Source organism: Canis lupus, chromosome 21 (genome assembly GCF_048164855.1).
Source record: "Canis lupus baileyi chromosome 21, mCanLup2.hap1, whole genome shotgun sequence".
NCBI classification, from domain to species: Eukaryota; Metazoa; Chordata; class Mammalia; order Carnivora; family Canidae; genus Canis; species Canis lupus.
Window position 1 is genome coordinate 31,676,887 of NC_132858.1, and position 25,543 is coordinate 31,702,429.

General features: G+C 35.2%; 1 protein-coding gene across 1 annotated transcript in view; it reads right to left on the reverse strand.

The window, feature by feature from the left end:
- Window positions 1-1,119: 1,119 nt before the first annotated feature.
- LOC140613243 (uncharacterized) overlaps window positions 1,120-25,543 on the reverse strand; it is a 75,382-nt gene continuing 50,958 nt past the window's right edge. Inside the window, exons 4-6 of the mRNA XM_072791796.1 lie at window positions 24,707-24,929; window positions 22,659-22,775; window positions 1,120-1,380 (exon numbers count right to left, since the gene is read on the reverse strand). Coding sequence (XP_072647897.1) covers window positions 22,727-22,775; window positions 24,707-24,929 — 272 coding nt within the window. The 3' untranslated portion in view covers window positions 1,120-1,380; window positions 22,659-22,726. The remainder of the gene's footprint in view (window positions 1,381-22,658; window positions 22,776-24,706; window positions 24,930-25,543) is intronic.

A 25,543-nucleotide genomic window follows, 5' to 3' on the forward strand; every position in this document is an offset into this window, starting at 1 on the left:
CTGGGAATCTCAGGAGCCATCAGAATTTTGCCTCTGTATGCCTATAATATTTAGGCAAATAGAAATGTGGTGGATTATCTAAAAAGATACAGTTTTTGAAATTCCAAGATCTCCTGCTTAAGAAATGTCTTTGTAGAACTGACTTATCTTCCTTTTTTTTTTTTTTAGAATTTTATTTATTTATTCATGATAGAGAGACAGAGAGAGGCAGAGACCCAGGCAGAGGGAGAAGCAGGCTCCACGCAGGGAGCCCGATGTGGGACTCGATCCCGGGACTCCAGGATCGCGCCCTGGGCCCAAGGCAGGCACCAAAGCGCTGAGCCACCCAGGGATTCCCCTGACTTACCTTCCAATGGCATTGCCTCTCATTTTTGACTTAGGTTATGATAAACTTTGTATCGTTCCCAACTGTAATTCATGCCTGGTAAGCACACCTTGCTAACATGTACCAAGTTGAGAAGGAGACAGGTCATCAAAAAATGGGGTCTTAAGACATTAAAAAATGAGTCTTAAGACTCAACACGGACAGTCAGCTAGTAATTATGCAATGAAGAGAGAATTCTCCCCAGGCCAGGGCCCAGGCTGAGCTTCTAGAATTTTAATTTCAGAGATGCTCCATCACTTAAGGGAAAGGAAAAATTTATTAACAGATATGTTATAGGAATATGGCAATTATCTGCATAAGTGGTATTGTTACTTATTATTAAAAAAAAAAGGCAATACTAGATTGAGTTAATTCCTGGCATTTGGGAGACTGTTCAAGAACGATGGTGTGTCTGAGATCAGTGTCAAAAGCCCTGGAGTAAGTGATTTCCTATTATTACCTCACTTAAACCTCAAAAATTTGGTAACATTTTAAATCAACATTTGACGAATAAGAAAACTGAGCTGTGTGGTTTTCAGCAACGTAGACAACATTTTTAAGCCTCAGTCTTCACGTGTTATATGGTTATAATAATAATACTTATCACAGATCATGTATTAATTGATTAACATTTCTTTTCATCACTAGCCTGGGAGAAAGGTTGAAGCTGCTAAATCAATAGCTGTTGAATTAAGGAATCAATGAGTGAATAAGAAACTCAAGGGAATGGGATTAATTAGTAACCATTTATTGGACCAGTGCTCATCTGAGGGACAAATTTGTCACTGAAAATATTGTGTTTTCAACGCTGAGAGTCCCTTGCACAATTTCTTTACCGCATCTACTCATGATCAGCCCATCGTGGTGTATCCAGTGCTCTTCTCGTGCCTCTTCTCAAGCAGCACATAGTCAACGTGTAGGTTCTACCATCCGTCATTTGCATCTCAGCACGAAGGAGAAGCCATTGGTTTGTACAGGTTTGTTTATTTATCAGTAATTTCACTTTATGTTGCAACCTGGATTCATGTAAAGAAATACTGTTATTTAAAATTAATTTAGGAGAACATTAATGTGAAAATCATTTAAAAATGACTTTGAATCATTATTGCTAATACTTACTGGAACTCATTCTTTTTTTAAGATTTTATTTATTTATTCATAAGAGACACAGAGAGAGAGAGGCAGAAACACAGGCAAAGGGACAAGCAGGTTCCTCGCAGGGAGCCCGATGTGGGACTTGATCCAGGGACCCCGGGATCATGCCCTGAGCCAAAGGCAGATGCTCAACCACTGAGCCACCCAGACGTCCCAGTGGAACTCTTATTCTAAGGCACAATGTTAAAACATTTTAGGTAGTAGCTCCTTTAATCCTCACAACCTGTAAGGTGGTTACTATAATAGCACAATTTTACAAATAAGGAAGTTGAAGCATATAGAAATTAATTTCAAGTAACCTGATAAATGTATTATAGTCAATTGGCTGAGAATATAAACCTAGAGAGCTTGGTTTTATTGAATGTTATAGTATACGGCCTTCTGCAAAGAGCAGTATTCATCAAGTATAAATATAAGTATGGTTAACAAGAAAACTGCGTCACATCTTCAAGTGTGTAGCTGCCTTTGCTGAATGCTACCATTGCCACCAGCTGGTTGTATCCTTCCAGAGAGAGCCTATACACACAAACACCCAAAATCAAAGTGGTTTATATGAGATACTTAGCTCAGTTTGGAAGCAATAACGTGCATCCTCCCATATCTTGCCAAAAATAAAAGGTCCTGGGGATCTGAATATATTGATTTGGGGTCTTGGGGCTCATGGTACTATATACAATGTGTACTCAACTATGAAAGTAAAGAAGTATTTGGCTCCTCTACTTTACAATTTCTTTTCAAGAACTGTGACAGGTCGGAGATTTTACCATACTTTCAAACTAGCAGTTGGCCAGCTTTATGGATGCTGGCAGAAAACACAAGACTTCTATATTAGAGACAAAGGACTCCATTATCCGTGGCTTCATTTTCATGTCAGTTCCCCTTGTTCCCAATTTGGAAAGGACCAAAGTGAAAGATCCCACAGGAATGGGCAACACAGTAGGTTTGCATCACAGCTAAGAAATATCAAACTAAAGGAACCCAAATTTTTTTTATGATGGGCTGTAAGCAAACTGACCTTTGCTCTGGAAGAGACGCTCTCTTAATCTTACACAGTTATTCTATACACAAAAATGTTCTTGAAATGATAGTCCAGAGCCAAAGAGCAGTTAATGCCTTAGCTTACAAGATAAACACATCATGAAGAGCTATCGCCCAAAACTAAAATGTTGTGGAATTTTGGCATGTCTCTTAAGTTTTCTGAGCCTGCTTCCCTAATCTGTAAAATAATAGCATCAGTCATTTATTTGTCCAAGGATGGGATATAATAATATACTTTATATCCCATTGTGAACTACAAAGTACTCTAAACAAATATCACAGTTGTTATTCCTATCATCCTTGATATCACACAGATAAGCACTTTTCTAAGGTCAGCAAGTACATGACCAGTTGGACAGATATTAACTTTGGCAGTGTGCTAGGACATGTTCACCTGGGGCATAGCACAATTTAAGTCTGAGTGATAGATTTAGGATTATTTGGGGCCCAACCCAGGGAGAGTTACAATAAAATCCAATGAATTACAAGGAAAGATGTTAATTCATGATTAGAAAATAAATCTAACTCCTAAAGGAGAACAGGACATATTTTTCTCCTGATAAATGCCTGTGTATTTTCAGTATTTGATTATGTGGTTTATATCAGTTACAATGATATGAAAAGCAGCTTATCTAGCAGCTTATTAAGCAGATGGATACATAAAGATGACATATAAATAAAAACGGTAGGCTGATTTTATCCTTAAAAATTCCAGATTTTATAAAATTCCTAGAAGCTTTTTAAAAATTAAAACTGACTTTAAAATCTTTAGGTTGTCCCCTCCTTCCACATTCCACAGGAAGCTCTGACAATATTCAAATGTATGAATCATATTTAGAGTACAAGAAATAGGATTAAAATGCAACTGTGCTGAAAAAAAAAACTATTGTATGAAGAAAAAAACACATTCTTCTATTTATTTAGTTCATAAGGTCATCAAACATAAAGTTAAGTTGTGGAGAACGTGAAGCAAAAAGCAAAAGGGAGTTGTGTGTACGTGTGTATCCATATCAGAGAGAAAAGACTAGAGTAGCTGATTAAAGTAAAATAAAATGGAGCAGTACCATTTTTTTCTATTTCATGTTATTTTATTGGGAAACTCAACACATGTAAAAAATACTGTATGCAATTATAAGTATAGTTTAAGCAATAATAATAAATAACCACTGTATTACCCTTATTCAATTAAAAAATAGAATTTTGCTGGTAAAAATGATGCCTGGATGGATCAGATTTAGTCACTTTCGAAGAGGTAAGCTTCACTCTTGAATATTTTGTTAATCATTTCCTTATCTTTCTGTAATGTTATTATATATCCTGAAAAAATTGTGAATATATTATTATGCACTTCTTAAAAATCTATTATTTGCCTTTATTTTATTTTTACTTTTAACGAATGGGATTATTCTGCACATATTCTTTTGTGACTTATTCCATTTTATAGTATGTTTTTTGAGATTTATCCATGGTCATACTCTCAGATTTTATTATTTTTACCACTGACATCCAATTCACCAATGGCATCCAATGTGTCATTACAAAGTAAATCATTTATGGGGTGCATGGATGGAGCAGTTGGTTAAGCATATCCACTCTTGGTTTGGGCTCAGGTCTCATCTCAGCATCATGAGCTTGAGCCCTGTGTAGGGCTCCACACTCAGCCTGGAATCTGCTCTGGTTTCTCTCTCTCCCTCTCCCTTTGCCCCTCCCCCACCACATGTGTGCTCTTTCTCTCTCAAATAAATTAATTGATTAAGTAATTCATTAGTATATTGTATTGATGATATGCATTTGGGTTGTTGCTTCTTTTGGGGATTTTTCAGTCTTTTTTTAAATTATGAACATTGCCACAGCTTTTATACAGGACTCCTGGATCACATATGCAGTAATCCAGTCTTATGCTTTAACATATGTATATCTATCTAAGAGTGGAATTGTTGGCCCATAATATATGGAAATCCTCATCCTTAATTGGTAGTGCCAGTTTTCCAAAAAGCTTGTACTCAATTTTAACTACCACCAGCAGTGGATACCATTTTCTTTGCTCCATATCCTTGCCCACTTGATTTTTTTTGCTAATTTGTGTGTGTGCATGTGTATGTGTGTACATGCACTTAACATTATAATATCTAATTGAAATTTTTCTGATTACTAATTAAAGATAACACCTTTTCATGATTATGCACCCTGAATATTTCCTATCATGTGCATTTGAATTAATTTTTACCCACTTCCCCATGTAGTTGCTTGAGTTTTTCATATTGATTCAAAGGTGTTCTTTCTATATCCTGGATACTAATCTTTTACTGATAATATATGTTGCAATTCTCTCTTCCCACATCACAGCTTGTCTTTTCCCATTCTTAATTTTTATAAACAGAAATGATTATGTTAACTTAGTCAGATTTCTCAATCCATTTCTTTATTGTCTTCATTCATTTTTTTGTGACTTAAGAAATTCTCCCCATTTCCAAAGTAGAATAATAAAATCTATGTTGCTTTGTAAAAGTTTCCATTTTTGCTTTTCACATTTAGATCTTTAATCAGCCTGGACAGTATCCTTGATTATGTATGAAGCAAGAATCCAATCTTTCCACCTCTCTCCCCCCATCATTTCCTTGTTTTTCTCTTATGACTAACCAATTATCTCTGTATCACTTACTGAAAATTCCATTATTTCAGCTACCAATCTATCCTACCATAATTATCATAAATTAAATTCTGAAAACTGTTTCTGGAATCTGCTTTTTTTCATTGGTCACTTTGTCTATCCCATAGTGCCTAGACCAAAATTTCAGCAGTTCCCTAAAGGTAAGACCCAAAGTTTGACCCATGGTGAGATGCACTATATCAAAAATAACAACTTGAGCTTTTTAATTGATACAGACAGATATCTGGGAAACAGGCATAGAAACAGATTCAAAGGCTCTGGGATAATGACGGAAGTAATGAAGTTGGATCAAGCCACAAGAACTACCTTTACCTAGGAAAATAGTAAACCAAAAGCAATACCATATTCTTAGAGGGATCATTAGACATTAGTGTCACCATAATGGACATGAAAGTTGTAGGAGTGGTAATTCCTATCACATTTCCTATCTAGTCTGTGCAGAAGACAGATGGATCTCAGAGAACAACAGTGGACTTTTGTCAGTTTCACTACAGGGTGACTGCTATTGCAGGTGTTGTACTAATGTGGTTTCAATGATGGAGCAAACTAACACATCCTCTAGTAACTGGCATGTAGCCATTGCTCATAGGAATTGATACAAGGAAATTATTTGACAAAATTCAACAAACAACCATTTATGATAAATAATTTTATAAAAAGCTTCTAGCAAATTAAGATAAGGAAACTTCCTCAATCTGACCAAGAGCATCTATAAAACTACAGCGAACATCATATGTAGTGATGAAAGACAATGTTTCCCCTAAAATCAAAGGAAAAAAACCAATAATACCTTTGACCATTCAGAATAAACTGAAAGTGTTAGCCAGCACAATAATGTATAAGGGAAGGAAATAAAAGACATGTGAACAGGAAAGGGAGGAAATACAACTGCTCCTTAGACTTTATTGCTGATGACATGATTGATTGTCAGTATAGAAAATTATAAGGAAGGAACAAACAAACAACAAAAAAACACTTTCAGAACCAGTAAGTGAGTTAGCAAGGCACGAGATAAAGCCCCCTGCCCCCACCATGCTTCTAGCGTACTAGCAACACACAAGTAGAAACCAAAACTAAACTCACAAAACCTTTTATAATTTCTCCAAAAACAGCAAAATGCCGACTTACAAATCTAACAAAACACATAAAGGAACCATACACTATAAATCACAAAATACCGATGAAAGAAATAATAAAAAATCAAAAAAAGTAAGGACAGATAATGAGTTAATGGGTTAGAAAACTCAATCCAGTAAAGTTGTCAATCTTCTCCAACATAAATATATAAGCTTAAATCAAGGCCTATCAAAATCCTTGCAAGATTTCTTATACACATAAGCAAGCTTATTCTAATATTCATACAGAAAGTTAAAGTAACTAGAATAACTAAAACAAATTTTAGAAAGAAGAATAAATGGGGAAATCACTCTACCAAATGTTAAAACTTGTTATTTAACTACAGTAATCAAGGTACTGTGGTATTGGCAGAGGAAAAGACCTACGGATTAAAAGAACAGAAAAGAGAACTTGATTCAAAATAATTTTTGTGTTTAAATATTAAAATATAAAATTATAAAAATTTCAGAAGAAAATAGAAGAATCCTGTGAATCTCATTGATAGGTGAAGAGTTCTTAGACGTGATACTGAAAATATAATCAAGAGAAGAAAAAAATTAACAAATGAGACTTGATCAAAACTAAAAACATGTAATGCAAAAGGCCCTATGTAACGTGGATTTAAATCAAGCCAGAACCCAGGTAAAATATATGCAAACTATGTATCTAACATAAAAGTTTTATATCTAGAGTATATAAAGAACTCTTCAAACTCAACAGAAGAAAAACAAGCTATCCAATTAGAAAGTAAATAAAAAATATGAACACAATAGGAATGCTGAAGAAGTACAATCTTAATCTCAGTCTTAAAATGTTCAAGCTGTATTGTTCCATTTATATGACATTCTCAAAATGATAAATATATAAAGATGGAGAACATATTAGTGGTTTCCAGGGAACAGGTAGTGTGTGTGTGGTGGGTTTGTGGATATGAATACAAAGACACAGCATGTTGGAATTGTTCTGTGGTGAGGGGATGGCTCTACATATTGATTTTGGTGGCAGTTACACAAATCCATACACTTGATAAAATTGCAAAGAACTTTATATTTCCACAAATAAATACAGATTTAAAAATGGTGAAAATACTATTGTCTACTCAGTAGAAACATGTCATTTCCTGGTTTTAAAATTATACTACAGCTGTGTAAGATGCCACTCTTGGGGGAAAGTGGGTAAAGAGTATATTGCAGTCTCTACTGTTTTGCAACTTCCTTTGAGTCTATACTTCAAAATAAAAGGTTCTTTTAAGCCTATCCTAGTTACCTAAAAAGAATAAAAAGTATTTATTCAGGTATGATTTCTGATTATGAGTAAATGTGCATATGTGTATATTTGTGTATCTCAGGGAAAGCGATCAATATGTAATATTGTCAAAGCTTGTTATCCCTTTGGCTTCCAGAGATTGTTCATACTGTGTGTGTACACTCGGTGTGTGTGCTCACACGGATGTGTTCTTATGTATATGTTCATTTATATACACTTATAATCCAACATCTGGTGTCTAGCAGAAATATATGAAAACTAGCTTCCATTTATTTATGTTTGGAAATTAAGTTAGCCACATTAAAATAAATTATGCCTTTGTCACTGAACTTGATACTCTGTAAAACTTTTAACTCATGAAATGAAATATTGTGATTTAAAAAAAACCCACTAAATCCCTTAAGTACCTCTGTAGGCAGTATGACCATAGGCATTCTGTACCACTCACCAAATCCTGTCCTCCCTTGTCTTTAGATTTTTACAGTATAGTTGAAAAGAAACAAAGCTGTTTAGGCACCTAGAGGGAGTATTTGAATATGGATGATATTTGAGGAGAAAATACTTACTCACCTGCTCCAATATATACACATGGCCGATATGAGGTTTTTGCCAAGAAGGCAAAGGAGGTTAGAGTGAGAGGAATCAGAAAAGGACAGGCAGGAGGCTCCAGAAGAAAGGAGGAAGAGAAAGGGGATGAAGACAGATGGTGCTGAAGTGATAAAGTTGTTAACGATGGAAACCTGAGTGTTGCTTCCACCTCATTTTTGGCTGGGTGGGCTGCACAGCTCTGTGGGTCATGACCTGATTTCGGTATCAGACCATTCAAGAAAGGGCTGAAAAATCACGCAAATGTAAACACAGAGAGATTATGCTTAGTAGATACTTTTCTATAACGTTGTGGGAATTCTTTGATAATTTATTTAAACAGATGAGTAAAAAACTGGTAAGTCATCAAGTATCAAGAGAACAATACTACACTGCCTGCCTAAAAATGGGCACCATTCACTGCAGGATTACCGCTTTGCTTAGTATAACATGGGACAGGGACAAACCGAGCACCTAGGAAGAGATCAGAGATCAAGTTGCCTTCTCTCCTTTTCTCCTATAAAGAAGTTGACCTCCTTCTCCATGAAGACAGAATAAATAGTGAAAGCATGTTGGTTTGATGCAGTGCTGATTTATTAGCTTGCCTGCGGCATCTACATGCCTGTGTCTGGCCTGGGTCGTGTAAGTTCTGTATCTGTGTGCAAATACACCCACAAAGAAGCAAATATACAGAGAGTAGTTTTTCCAACTGAAGAAAACATTGCTACCAGTGCAAAACTTCTTCTGAAAATGAAGGTTTGGGATTTCACAGCCTCACTCTCTGCGGGCTTTTCTACTTCAGGTCGAGATGTGCTGCCGAGTGCTGGCACAGAAATACGCTGCAGGCACATACAAAACATTTCTATCAGTTTAGAATTTGGTAGTCGTCTTTATCACAGTGGAAACATGCCACATGGCAAACAGACTGAGTGCTTATACAACAGAATTCTTTCTGACCTTCCCTCTTCCCTTAGTGTAAGATTACGTTCATTTATTTGCTTTTAAAAACCCATGTAATTCTGTTCACTGGAAGTTGGCAAGACATTGCAACCATGCAGAGCATAGAAGATAAGTAAAAGTTTCAGGCCAACTGTTGATGGCTAAATTCATTTTTTTCTTTAGAAAAGAGAGAATCCATTTTTTTCTTTTTGCAGAGAGAACCATACATATTTGTGTATGATTATAATGCAGTCTTTTATTGAAGACTGTTGTGAATAATGCTCAAGAAATATTTTTAAATTTCAGTGCCTGGGCTTTAATCTTTTCCTTGGTTGCAATTTATTCTTGAGAAGTTCAATGTATATATGCATAATTATTTATATTATTATTATATACATAGAGATATATATGTAAATCATAATTGCAACCAGAAGGAAGAATCAACCAATCAATCAATTAACCAGAATCAAGCTTACAGGAAAGAGATGATACACATTTATGCAATTGTGAAGAAAACAGAGGCGAGTTAAATGTGTTTCCTATTTTTCTACCAGCTTGAAAATACTCTTAAAAATGATCTTATTTATTTTCTTTTGGCGGTTAAAGTTTCAATTACTACTTTAAAAAGTCTCTAAGAGCATAGATAGACATTACTAGCCAGTCATTTGTTTATCTATTCATTCCACAAATATTTATTGCTCACATATTGAGGGCTCTCCGAAATCCTGAGTGGAAACACAGACAAGGTCCTCATGAAATACATGGTCTGGTAAATAAAAAATGCAATAGATAAACAAAAGTATATGCAATTATGGCTCAATAACTACTATAGTGTGATAACTGCTTGCAAAAAGCAGAAGCAATTTCGTTGAACTTTGTAACAGCTACTTTCTCTTATTTCAAACCATCCACATTCCCTTACAATTAGAATTTGGCTACTTGGGTAGACTTTTCTATAGATAAATAACATGTTTCCTTATAAATTGAAAACTCAGCCCCTTGATAGTTTTATTATGAATTATAAAATCATAAATTGATGTTTTGTGTTATGAAAAAAATCAAGAATTCTTACTATAACATGTATAACTGTAAGTGCAGAGATCTTCATGCTCCAATGGGACTGAAGGCCTGTTTTCTCTACACTGCTCTTTCTGCTAGCATGGTCTAGTACAAGACAGTAACAAAAAAATCAAATGACTTGCTTGTAAATTCTGGAAACAGATAGATTTTAAATCTAATTTAACAACTAGGATCCCATTAAGATAGGATATTATTTATTAGTCTTTAGTAAATAAAGCCAGTAACGCGGCATACAAATATTTGAGCTTCAAAAACATATAGTCATTTATTTCCAGCTCAACACATTGCAAGCTAGTTTCATTGAGTGCCCACAATTAAATTTTCTCTGCTTAAGCAAATTAATCTACTAAGATCATACGAAATGTGTATAGGCTGTAGATATCAAATGGTAGCTCTGAAAATTTGTGTGGGCTTTTTCAGATTTTATTGGTATATGCAATATAACAAAGTATCGCTGCATTATTTCCACATCCTTCTGTCCAAGGCATGTTGTATATTATTTTGGCAAATTCAACTTATCGATTAACTTCATTTTAGGAATTATTTTTCAATAATGGTGCCAAAACTATAATAATACCGGGTTTCTAGGTATATGCCATTCTGGATTCCTTTAGCGTATATTGCCACAAAATTTTGATTAACTCTGACCAATTATATCTACTTAAGTAGAACCCTGTGCCTATATTTCATTAAATAAATGTATTTTTAAATGCAAATCTAATCCAATTGAACAATATACTTCCCTTTTCAACAGTATGAAGAAGAATTACTTGATAGCTGCTCTTAATGTCTTTAGAAGGTTTTACTGATAGCTGAATGATGTGTGAAGAAATTGAAGTCTAGAAATAGTAACAACCCAACCCGCATCTACTTAGTAGCTGATCAGTACTACCACTGGGACATAGTCAATTCCTGGATTCTAGCTCACTGTAGTTCTATAAACCCTGCTACAAAAGATTAGAAATAATCATACTTAAGAATGATACCTTTTATGATCCACTATATTTTCCTTCCTTCATAGTCCAATCACAAATATCACATATACAATACAAGAATATGGGAAGTTATTTTGATTTTAAGATAATTTTCTATTTTCTTATGAAACTGTGCAGTTTTGTTTCTTAAAAGAAATTATTTTATTTATGAATTCTTGCAGAAGGAAATGGATGTGATTGTTTTCTTGCTGCCAGAGTGGCCCATCAAAACATTTGTGTTCCAAATGGAACATATTATATATTCAAAAATTCAAGTTAAAGTCTCAAATAAAGGTTAATTATTTTTATGCCATCCCTTGTGTAAGAAGGGAGTATTTTGCTTAGAACACATATTTAATTTTCTATGAATAATTTAGGTACATAAGTCTTGTAGGAATTGGAAAGCTAACTTATTTGTTCATTGTTTGAGTAAAAATATTCTAAGTGCTCCCCAAATAAATTAGAATTCATTTTGTTTTTTCTAGTAATTGAGTTTGAGATTTGGAATCTCTGTTTATTTTACTTTCTAAAAGGAAGTATGTTCATTATTGATTTGGTATGGAGTAGTTGTTTTGTTTTGTTTTTACGTTATGAGCTTATGTAAGTTTAAGTTTTTAAAATTCAATTTGATTAATAGTAAACTCTTAAAATGTCTCTGCATAATAAATCCATTTTTTCAACATTACAGAAAAAGTAAAGGAAAAAAAAATCCTTACAGGAAACTGGCCTCAAATACACTGTGGATCTTCTGTTTAACAAAGAAAGAAGTCATAAGAAGATATAGCAAAAGGACATCAGGAAGAAAAAGTCAATATTTTCTGTGTAAAACCTGAAAGAATATTTATTATCCCAAGATACTTTAGTTTCTTTTCCAAAGTCAGAGGTATGATTATAGGAGTATTCATGTGGGCTTCTCATTTTTTTAGTGTTAGATCATTCTTAAAATTTTTGTTGATTATTACTTTTTTCAATTAACTTTGAAAAAGAAAGTATCTTACCACTTACATTTTATTCAAGTATGTATTATTAAATGTATTAAATTACATTTTTATATATTAATCATATTATTTTTGCAACTAATAAAATGTAAATGACTTTTGAATAGTGTTCATCTTATTCTTTTAGAGGCTTTTAGCACTTATGAAAGTGGCAAGTACAACATAGGTAATCAATTTACTAATTGCTTGGGTTTTAAAAAATCTTCTGAATAAAGTCTTCAGAGAAGTTTTAGGTTTACAACAAAATTGAGAGGAAGGTACAGAGGTTTCCCCTATACTCCTACTATCAACATCACTCACACTCAGAATTATACACTTTTTTACCAGGAAGAAGCCTATATGGACACCTCATAATCCCATAAACCCCAAGTCAATAGTTTACCCACAGGCTCACTGTTAGTATTGTACATTCTATGGGTTTGGGTATATGTATAAGTGTTTACACTGTCATCATCTCACATGGTTTCAGTGCCCTAAACATCACCTTTGCTTGGCCTATTCATCTCTCCCCACCCCTCCCAATCCTGGCCGCCGGTGATCTCTTTATTGTCTTCCTGGTTTTGTCTTTTCCAGAATGTCATATAACTGAAATCATATGATATGTAGACTTTTCAGAGTGACTTATTTCACTTGGTAAAAATTCGGTATGCATTTCGGTTTCCCCCATGTCTTCATAGTTTGATAACTCTATTCTTTTGAATGCTGAAGAACATTACATTATCTTTATATACTGCAGTTTGTTTATCCATTAATCTATTGAAGGACATTCTGGTTACTTCCAAGTTTGGACAATTATGAATAAAGCCACTATAAAAATCTATTATGCCAGGTTTTGTGTGGACATAGTTTTCAACTCTGTCCAGTAAATACCAAGTGTGATTGTTAGATTTTATGGCAAGGGACTGCATGCAGTCCTTTATCAGATGTGTGCTTTGCAAATATTTTTTCCAGTCTCTGGCTTGTTTTCTAATTCTCTTCATATTGTATTTCACAGAGCAGACTGTTTTTTTAAATTGTAATGAAGTCCAGTTTATCAATTATTTCTTTTATGGATCATGTCTTTGATTTTGTATGTAAAATCACATCACCACAGTTTCTCTCCCATGTTATTTTCTAGGATTTTATAGTTTTGCATTGTAATTTAAGCCTATGATCCATTTTGTGCTAATTTGTGTGAAGGGTGTAAGCTTTCCATTTAGATTCATTTCTTTAACAACTGGACATTTAGTTGTTCTAGAACCATTTGTTTAAAGATATTATCTTTACTCCATTACTGCTTTTCCTCCTTTGTCAAAGATCAGTTGACTATATTTATGGGAATCTATTTCTTTTTTTTTAAGGATTTTATTCATTTATTCATGAGAGATACAGAGAGAGAGGCAGAGACACAGGCAGAGGGAGAAGCAGGCCCCATGCAGGGAGCCCGATGGGAGACTTGATCCCAGAACTCTGGGATCACATCCTAAGCCAAAAGCAGACGCTCAACCACTGAGCCACCCAGGCATTCCTATGGGAATCTATTTCTCAGCTCTTTATTCTGTTCTATTGGTTAACTCACCTATTCTCTTAGCAAAACCATACTCTTTTAAATACTATGTAACTTTATAGTAAATCTTGTAGTCAAGCAGTGTCAGTCCTCCAATTTTGTTCTTCTCTTCAATACTATGTTGGTTATGCTGGCCTTTTGCCTCTCCACATGAGGTTTAGAATCAATTTGTTGATATTCATAAAATAATTTGGGATTTAGATTGGGATGGCACTGAATCTATAGATCGAGTTGGTGAGAACTGAAATTTTGACAATATTGAGTCTTCTGATCCTAGAACATGGAACATCACTTTATTTATTTCTTCTTTGATTCTGTTATTCAGAGCTTCATGGTATTCCTAATATAAATCTTACACATATTATGTTATATTTCCACTTAAATATTACATTTTTTATGCTAATGCAAATGGTACAGTGGTTTTAATTTCCATTTGTTCATTGTTGGTATAGAGGGAAACAAGTGACTTTGGCAAATTAACCTTCTATTTTCCAAACTTGCTATAATAATTCATTAGTTCCAAGAGGCTCTTTGTTGATTCCTTTGGATTTTTTACATAGACAATCATGTCATATATGAATGGTTTTTTGCTTTCTTCTCCTAATCTGTATACTTTTTCTTTTCTTGCTTTATTCTTTTAGCAAAGACTTTCAGGATAATGTTAAAAAAGAGTGGCAAAAGAGGATAACCTTGCTTCATATCTGACCTTACTGGTAAGATTTGAGTCTCTCACCGTTAAGTATAATATCAGCTACAGGTATTTTGTAAATAGTCTTTATCTGGTTGAAAGTTTCTCTCTATTTCTACTTTACTGAGAATTTTGATCATGAATATGTGTTGGATTTTATCCTACTGCAAGTATATAGTTTTGTTGAACAAATAAAAGCAAGTAGTAAGTTGCAGGAAAAATTACATTAAAAAGGAAATTTTTTCAAAAAAATGTGCTAAACAACAGCTATTACCACACCAGAACGCTTGAAATTTAGGAAAAAACTTCTGAACTTATAACAGAATGAGTAGAGGATGTAGATGAGTAATAGTAGAAAGTTGAGGGGGTCTTTTGATGCAGAGATGGGAATGGAGATACCAAGAGCATTGAGGAATATACGCCAAGCCTTCTTCAGAAGAAAGACCTACTCTTCAGGTGAAAGGACTCTGCCATAGCATAATTCTGAATTCTTATTTCAACAAGAGGAAGATAATTCCTTCCCACTCCCAGCTCTTCTATTCCTTTCTCTCACTTAAGTGAAAAAATCAAGCACACATTAAACAGAAATGAAAGTTCTAAGGAAAGGGATGTATAATCTGCTGTACTACGGAAGAGATTGGGAGGAAGGAAGAAAAATGCTGTCATAGTCTTCAGATAGAGACATTAAGAGACTGAAGTTTAACCATAAGATTATGGAACGCTCACCTTCTCCCACATATTGCCATCAAGACCCCAGTATAATAATAGTAGATGTAGGTAAAGAGCTATAAGACACAGACTCTGAATGAGGAAGCCTAAGATCAAGAGAGAAGACAAAAATAAGGTTACTGGGAGAATGTGAAGCCTACAGTACCTACAGCTCCATGAAACATTAAATATATCCCAGCTTCCAGTCAGATTAAATCATCTGTCTATATCATCATGATATAAATCATCACATTATAAGCCCGTTACTTCAATTCCTGTTACCTGAAAAATCCTATGTAGCTTTCAACAAATATAAACAAAACATACCAAAAGCCAAGAAAGAATATAGTCTGAAGAGAAAAAGAAATCATTACAACCAGATTCAAATGTGACACAGATGTTGAATTTATCAGAAAGGAATTTGAACTAACTGTAATTAATCTATTATGGCTCTAATGGGATGAATAGACACACTGTAAGTGCATATGGGTCATGCAAGCAGAGAGATGGAAACCATAAAAGAATCAAAAGGAACTTCCGAAATAAAAAATGCAAGAACAGAAATAAAGAATGCTTTTGATGGGCTCATCAGTAAATGTGCCACAAGTGGAATTCAACGAACTTGAAGAAAGGTCAACAGAAACCTTCCAAACTGAAATGCAAGGAGAAAAAGTATGAAAAAAAAAACCCACCCCAAAACCCAGAGATCTCATTGGAGATCTGTGGGAAAGTTTCAAAAGGTATAATATGTATGTAATTAGAATACCAGAAGGAAAAGGAAAAGAGAACAGAGCAAAAGAAATACTAAAAAGAAATAACGGCCAAGAATTTTACAAAATTATAACAAGTACCAAACCACAAATTCACAAACCAGCTTGGAGAACATGCAGGAAGGATACATATAAAAAAACTTCATAACTTTTCCATGTTATATTTAAAATGAGGAATGAAATGACAAAAAAGAAATGTTGAAGCAAGTCAAAGGAATCAAAATATTTTATCTATAGAGGAACTATAATATGAACTACATTGGAATCTTACCAGAAACTATGTAATCAAGAAGAAAGTGGAGTACAATATTTAAAGTTTTGGGAAAGCTTTACCTAGAATTCTATAGTCTGGTAAATGATCCTTCAAGATTGAAAGATAATAAAGAAATTAGTACTGAAAGAATTTATTTCTAGCAGACCCTGCACCTACAAGAAATACTAAAAGAAATTCCTAGGCAGAAGAAAAACAATATAGGTTAGAAATTTGGATTTATACAAAAGGAAAGACTGCTAGAGAAGGAATAAATAAAGATAAAATAAATTTAAAACAACTTCACTATTGTTAATTGATCTAAAAATAACTATTAAGGGGCCCACTCTGGGTTTCAGCTGAGGTCGTGACCTCAGGGTCATGAGACAGAGCTTGGCCTTGGGCTCTGTGCTCCGGGGAGAGTTTGCTTGAGTTTCTCTTCCTCTTCCTGACTCTGTGTCCCTCCTTTACTTGTGCATGCTTGTGTACTCTCTCTCAAATAAATGAATGAATGAATGAATGAATAAATAAATAAATAAATAAATAAATAAATAAAATAACTGTTCAAAGCAGTACTAGTAATAAATGTGCTGGGTGGCTATGCATACATGTAAATGAAATGAATGACAGCAGTGTCGCAAAAGATGAGAGGAAGGAATTGAGTCCTCTGTTGTATGGTACGTGTACTGCACATGAAATCATATAATGCTCTTTGAAGTTGAACCTAGATCCATGTAAAATGTATGTGGTAAACTCTAGAGCAACCACTAGAAAAAATTTTCAAGTATCAAAATACTAAGAGGGGACACAAAATAGAATCATATAAAGTGCTCAAATGATACTAGATAAGGCAAAAAGGAGGGAAAAAAAACCCAGAGGAAAATGCAATGAACAATAATGGTACATATTAATCCAATTATGTCAATAATTATTTTAATGTGAATGATCTAAATACACCAATTATAACATAAAGATTTTCAGATTAAGAAAAACAGGACCCAGGGATCCCTGGGTGGCTCAGCGGTTTGGCGCCTGCCTTCGGCCCAGGGCCTGATCCTGGAGTCCCGGGATAGAGTCCTGCATCGGGCTCCCTGCATGGAGCCTGCTTCTCCCTCTGCCTGTGTCTCTGCCTCTCTCTCTGTCTCTATCATAAAAAACACACAAACAAAAACAAAAACAAAAACAGGACCCAACCCCAATATCTACAATAAGTGAATTTTAAATATAAACACAGACAGGTTAAAAGCTAAGATGGGTTGGGACGCCTGGGTGGCTCAGTGGTTGAGTGTCTGCCTTTGGCTCAGGTCGTGATCCTGGGGTCCTGGGATCGAGTCCCACATCAGGCTCCCTGCATAGAGCCTACTTCTCCCTCTGGCTGTGTCTCTGCCTCTCTTTGTGTATGTCTCTCATGAATAAATAAATACATCTTTTTTTAAAAAAGCTAAGATGGGGAAAGGTATACAATGCTGACACAAAATCAAAACAAAGCTGGAATATCTATATTAATTTCAGACAAAATGTAATTCAAAATAAGAAAGGCAATCAAATATGATGAGTAGCATTGCATATTGATAATGTGGACAATTCTTCAAGAAGACATAAGAAATCTAAATATGTATATACCTAAAAAAGAGTGTCAAAATAGCTACATCAAAAATGAATAAGCTCATATCATACTATAGGCTTAAAAGCCCAGCCCACTAAATGACACAGAAAGATGAATAATATTCTGAGAAATAGTTGACTTGAAAGACTAAAAAATTTAGGCTATATGTTTTATTCAAAACATGGATACAATGGAAATTTAATATACATTATAAGGAAAAGATGATCCAGCACATATGCATAAAAGCTATTCTCTTATAATATTATCTGACTTTGCTTTCTCAACCTTGGAATCACCACAATGAAGAGGATCTAAAAATATAGTAACAAAGAATTGTCATTTTTCCCATATTATCATGAATAATTATAAAACAAAATAAGTATCATTTCTTCTGAATAATTTTAGAGACAAATTTAATTAACTAACCAACCCACCCAAGTTGGATTTTATTTTTTTATTTTTATTTTTAAAATTTTTTATTTATTTATGATAGTCACACAGAGAGAGGCAGAGACATAGGCAGAGGGAGAAGCAGGCTCCATGCTGGGAGCCTGACGTGGGATTCGATCCCGGGTTTCCAGGATCGCGCCCTGGTCCAAAGGCAGGCGCCAAACTGCTGCGCCACCCAGGGATCCCAAGTTGGATTTTAGAAAATAACTTAAATGCCTATTGTTTTGAATAACATGGTAATTTTGTTACATTGAGATTAACATCTGGTCAATTTGTTAGAGACAGTCACACATAATGTCAAAATGATGCAAGTAAACATTCTCTTCTTCCGGTACTAAATGTTATGTCTATCTGTAACCAAGGTAAAAGGCGAAAAGAACTTTCTAATACAACTAAGAAAAAAATACACACACACACACACACAACTAACTTATCATAAGCATATTATAAACTAAAGCCTGGGCAGCTCTGGTGGTGGTTTAGTGATGCCTGCAGCCTGGGGTGTGATCCTGGAGAGCTGGGATCGAGTCCCATGTCGGGCTCCCTGAATGGAGTCTGCTTCTCCCTCTGCCTGGGTCTCTGCCTCTCTGTGTGTGTGTGTGTGTGTGTGTCTCTCATGAATAAATAAATAAAATCTTTTAAAAAAACCAAACACCTAGCGAGGAATACTAAGCAATGAACAAAAATAAAGGGTAAGCTCACTTGAGGACAAATGCCAGTATCAACAAAATATCAGGCTATTTTAAGCCTTGAACAAGCTGCAATGTATACTGGGTAAATTTGAAAATTTCTTTATTAAAGAAATATAATATCTTTGATTTGCTTTAAGAAATTAAATGTGCATTAAAATAAATAAGTAATGAAACATTATAAAAATAACCAGATGGAGAGGGGGGAGGGGCAGAGCAAAAATAAAAAATAAAACCAACAAAATAAAATCAAACAAATCTAGCTTCTAGAAAAGAAAAAGAATACATTTTTGAAACTTACAATTCAACAGAACAACAGAATCAATCCAATGAAAACAGCATATTTAAATTGGAGCTCAGATGTTAAGATCTAAGTCCAAAAGGTGCAGAAAGAAAAGTAAAACAGATGAAGGAAGATAAGGGATATGGAGCGTTTCCAACATACATCTAAACAAAAAAGAATAGAACAAAATGAAGGTGAAACAAAATTTGAGAAAAAATGCTTGAAATTTTCAAGAATGGATAAAAACCTCCACAAATGTAAAGATAAATAAAATATAACATATACCAACTGGTATGAATAAAAAATATCCACTGGTACAGTGTGGGTAAGCAGGAGGTAACCAAAGGTATTGGGAGGATCTTAATAATGGGTCAAAATAAAAAGAGATCACCTACAAAGAAACCATGAAAAAATAATAGCCACTTCTCAAAATAAAAATGGAAGTGAAAAAAATGAATACCTTCAAAAGTTTCAGAAAAATAGAGGTAACTATCAAACTGAAATTATATGCACAGCTGAACTAAAAGAATGAGGGAGAAATATAGCTTAAGGGGAAGAAGCTTACCACTAACCATCTGTCATAAAGAAGTTTTCAAAAGATATGAAGTAGGAAGAGGAAAAATAACTCCACCACGAAGAAAGGAAGCATTGCAAAATGAAATAATGCACAAAGAATTGTGTGGGTTTTTTTTTTAATTATTTATTGATTGATGAGAGAGAGAGAGAGAGAGAGAGAGGCAGAGACACAGGCAGAGGGAGAAGCAGGCTCCATACAGGGAGCCAGATGCGGGACTCGATCCCAGGTCTCCAGGATCATGCCCTGAGCCGAAGGCAGACGCTAAACTGCTGAATCACCCAGGGATCCCCAAGAATTGTTAAACAAGTGCACAAATCCTCAAAATAACGTTTGCATAAAATAATGCTATTATAAAACATGAATAAATTCATAATGATGTTTTAATTTAGAATCACTTTTGTAAAAAAGTGTTACCCATGGAAGAGTCTGCATTGTGTGAAAAAAAGTCTTGGTTCTTAGTTTGCCCACTAATGGAACCCACCAAACAATTAGGTGATGATCTGCACTAGAATAAAGACAGAAAGAAAGCAGCAAGCACAGAGCAGGCTGTTAAGGACAGTAAACTCTCAAGGTGGGAGAGCACGTAGGACCAGAGGGGCCTAAGGCCACAGGAGTCCTTTCCTTTTGCGTCTGCAGGGTCTTGGGTCACGGACAGGGAGGTCTCTAGTGGAGACTGCTTCCAGTCATTTGGGGAGCTACTTCCACAGTTTGGGGCTGGGGGGGATTTGACCCCACAAGGTTTGTACCAGAACTGTCATGGCAACCTCTCTCCATGGAGGGGAGTGGGGCTGCAACCACAATGTGGACTCATTATGATGAGTCTAGGGGCTACCCTGGGGCAGAGGTGGAATAGGTGAGCACGTGCTCTGCACCTCTGGCTCTTGGTCTTTTAGTCCCAGGGTTCTGGAAGCCACGAGGTCAGGCTGTGCTCTTGGCCTCTAGTATATAACCTATTTATCACCTTCTGTGCCTCTAGCTCTGGTCTCTATCAGTCCCCTTCAAGGACTTGGGACTTTGCTTATGGGCATTCCTTTTACTGCTCATATCTAGCTTCTACCTAACAAAAGAACACAACTAGAGCACTATACAGTACTAACAGTAAAGGGATCAAAGTTGAATTTCCTAAGGTCCAATGTATATTAGCTAAATTTGAAAATTTTTTTCCCCTGGTATTTTCCAGTGGTAACTAAGCTAATAATTTCATATTCATTAATTAATTGAATAAGTATACTAGATGTTCAAAAATAAACTTTAGACACTGAAATTATATGTGTAATTCTCAAATCAGTATATGAAATGAAAAGAATAAGGATGCCTGGTGGCTCAGCAGTTGGGCAGCTGCCTTTGGCTCAGGTCATGATCCCTGGATCCGGGACGAGTTTCGCATCAAGTTCCCTGCATGGAGCCTGCTTCTCCCTCTGCTTGTGTCTCTGCCTCTCTCTCAGTCTGTATCTCTAATGAATAAATAAATAAATCTTAAAAAAGAAAAGAAAAGAATAAAACTCAAGGTTAATAATAACAAAAATTAATCAACTCGTAAAATTAAAAAAGATAATGAAACAGCATAAAAATATGAAAGGTCTAAAAATCACAATAACTACAAATGTAAAAAAATGTGTCATGTAAAGACAGAGATTATCAGGTTAGATTATAAAAGGAATAAAGAAAACAAGGAAAAAATAAACATTCATCTCTGTTTCTTCTAAGAGATATATCCATGAATAGCTGGGGAAAAGTTGGAAGCAATAAAGTAGGAAAAGAAAAAAAAAAAAAAACACCAGAAAATAGTAGCCAAAAGAAACTGTAATAGCTATATATTACTCTCAGACAAAACAGATTTTAGAATGCAAAACAGGTTTATTAGAAATAGCTCGATATAATAATTTTTTAATGTTGAATTCACCAGAAATATGTGGCAGCTCCTAACTGTATTCACCTAATAAAATATTTAAAGCAAAATTTATAAGACTACAGGGAAAACAGACAAATCTACTATTATTATGAGGTATTTCAACACATTCTGTTATGAATAGGGGACGTAAAGACAGAGACTAGTATGTGGTTGGAAGATTTGAGCAGAATCCTGCCTTGACTCCCAGATTTCCTCAGAATGAAAACAAATCCTTGTCATGGAGCACACCATGCTTGGACTCTCCCCCTACTACCTCTCTGACCTCATCCTCCTTGGCTCCCTTTCTCATTCAGATCGCCCCTGCTCCGCTCTTGGCCTCCTGCCTCTCCATGAATCTGAGAAAAGCTTCCATGCTGGTGGGCCCTCTGTGAAGAACAATTCTCTCCACCTTGTTTCCTTTCTCCACTCAGACATCACCTTCTCGATGACCGGCCTCCTTAAAATGCAAGGAACTCTCAGCTCTCTTTACTCTAGATACCCCTTACTCTGGCTTTTTTTTTTTCCTTTAGCACTTACTTCATTCTAGCATACGATTTCATGTTCCTTTTTTTTTTTCCTGCTGTTTACTATTAATGGTCTTCCTCTCCACTCCCTGCTACTTGAATCTAAGCTATATAAGGGAAGCCCTCAGTGTTCGCTTCCGGCATATATAGGAAGCACTTACTTAGACTAGTGCATGGCACATAAAATGTATTCAGTAAATATTTGTTGATTGAATGGAAGGACCAGAAATTGGACTGTGATGCCAAGGTTGAGTCCAGTAAAAAGAGTACAAAGATCAAGGCAAAAATTTTCCCCACAGGAATTCAATTTTGAGAAATGACAAGCAGGAAAAAATGCTGGAAATCAGTTAGTAAAGCTGAAAACATGCCAGTGTGAGCCATGTGTTGTGTGGTCATCTGCTGCTCAGTTGTTGGGCTAAGACTCCTTAAATGCTCCCTAATTAGGAATAATACCAAAAAAATGGAATAATACCAAAAGAATCTAGGGTACCTGAAGACTTCTGGATGCAATTAGTTCAGTTTTGAATGCATACTCCAGACCTTGCAGAGAGGAACACATCACAAGGGTCTCATCTCTAGGAATGTACCAACCAACTGTAAGAGAAATCTTCACAAGAAAAAAAATATATATATATGTAAATCAAAATAAGTAAAGATTTCTCTAAATATGTTTAAAAGTATTTTTAAATAAAAGCATAACTTTATACTGAAAAACAAGGCATATCAAATGTTGTCAAATACCAGGTATGTATCTATCACAAATTTTAATAAAATGTTACAGTCTACAAACACAAAAAGGATTCAAATATTTCTTTTGAGAGAAAATAGTCTGCTAAAACATGGGACTCCAAACTAGAATCTATCAATTATTTTTCAATGCTGATAATTCCTTAATATGTGGCTCTAATTTAATTGCTATGATGAAGTATCTATAAGCTTTAGCGAATCTTTACTCTCCTACATTTCTTTTTTTTTTTTCATTTCTTTCCTTTTCTAGACTCATCCATTCTTCCAAAAGCATGTCAATAGTTCAGCACCCCGCTCCACCACATAACTGGGAAATGTAGATAAATAAGTTAATTGCTTAGGATCTGTAGCACCCAGTGCTAACATCCTTCTAACATTAAAATTGTGATGAAAAGACCAAGTGAAGAAAATCTGAATAGAGAATGTTTTGACTGGTTTTGGCCACCATACAAGATTTACTATGAGAGAGTCTCCAGGGATCCCAGGACAGTTGTCTGTACAGAAGATTTCATAATTCTGGTAATTTTTTCAAGCTCATTTGACAAGCTTGGCTTTAAAACATATTTGCAGAATTAGACAGTAATCACAACTGGCAAAGTGCCTAGTTTCAAAAGCACATTCCTTTTATCTATTTTTTTAAAGCTTTCTCTGTCATTAATTTTTATAGCTGAAATTTTCTCTATCTGGAAAAATGGAGATATTTATGCCTTATTTTAGAACCCATGTGAATATGATCTTTTTCTTGGGTTTTTACCCCTAGCGTGTTGCGTTTATAGCGCTGTGCTAGTTTCTGTCATTCTAGAAGATACTATTTTATTACTTAATGTTTATTGTTCTGTTTCTACACAAAGAGACACATTCATGATGGCAAATAGAAAAAAAAACAGATTAACATTTTAAGTGCATTTTTTATGTAACATACTTTAAAAAGTTGCATAAAGGTGAATGAAGTATGTACTAGTTTTGATTCATCATTATTAAAGTATATATTTCTAAATCTAAAATAACACAAAAGGGTACAGTTTCTACAACAGTTTACAATTCCCTCATTTTAGATGAATGTATGAAAAGCATTTAAATTATTTCCTAAAATCAAAAACATCATCAGTTATAGCTGCCATTACTGTATGTGCCACCAAGATATCCAAAAATGCTGCCAATTATTACAAAACACATGAACTATTAGACAAATGGATATGTTGATGTAAAAATGTAAAAATACAATATATTTTAAAGTGATTTTTAAGTGTATGGTTATCATACATATTTTGATACGCCCCGTTTTATGTGGCAGGTTTACCACTCTTTCAATGTGGAGGTGGTTGCACGAAATTCGGTAAATATTGATAGAAATTGCATATTGTTGTAAGATACAGATGTTTTAACAGTAATTATAATGAATAAAACATTTCCTCTTCATAGTATTGGGCAGTAAGTTGAAGTTATTTTGAAGATAATGATTCTTTAAAAGAAAAAAAAGTGGTATTTTTTTGTTTCTTAAACTTCAGTATTTTGATTTTTTTTTAAAAGATTTTATTTACTTATTCATGAGAGGCACAGAGAGACGCAGAGACACAGGCAGAGGGAGAAGCAGGCTCCATGCAGGGAGCCCGACCTGGGCCTGGATCCCGGGACCGGGGTCACGCCCTGGGCCCAAGGCTGTGCTGAACCGCTGAGTCCTGCGTGCTGCCCTAAGATAATGATTCTTAAAAGAGACACATATTTGTCATGAATTTAATGACACAGTTCTTCTCTGCTAGAGACAAATTTGTTAGAAAATCAGATACAAACATTCGTGGAGGACCTCCTGCTCGTAGCCGGGATAGGAGGGCTTCGGTGGGACTTCCTCTAGCAGACCTCAGGTACCATCTTCGGGGGACACAGAAAAATAATACATGATCACCTGGAAGCACTAGAGATTCGCCAAAAGCAGGCAGAAGGTATCGAGTAGTCACCATCTGGAGGATGGAAATGTCACTGGATGACTGTCCCCTTTTTCTTTTAAGAACATTCCCTAAAAAAAATAAAAAAAAAAAAAGAACATTCCCTTAACTGGGCTCCGGTCTGTGACACGTGAGGTCACAAGAGCCCAGAGAGCTTAGAGCCTGATGGGCCACAGGGATGTGTTGAGGCATCGCAGCAAGCGGAGAGGAGGCAGGAAAGACGAGAAAGGAGAGGTTCCTGTTTTAAACGCCTCCAAGTCTGCTCACGAGCTCTGCTTGAACCCCTGGCCAGCCCGAGTCACGCGTGGACATGGGGGCACTAGCAGCCCGCAAGCCTAGAAGCATTGAACTTCCAGATTTCTGAGTCTGCTCGCCCCAGGAAGGGAGTTTTGAGTTTGAGTTCAGCCACTTAATGGAGTACTAGCACAAAGAAAAAGCAATCATCTTTTTTAAGACTATCACCCAAAGCAGAATCTCTACAATTTTTTCCTTCCCAATACCCAGGACACGACCAAAAATTTGACCCGTATTCAAGAAACTGCAACCAATCTGAGATGATCCAGATGCAAAAAGTAGTAGACAAGAATCGTGAAGCAGCTGTTATAATTACGTTCATGGACACAAAGGAAAATATGCTTGTAACTAAAAAAAAAGAAATCTTACAAGGGAAATTAAAATGATCAGA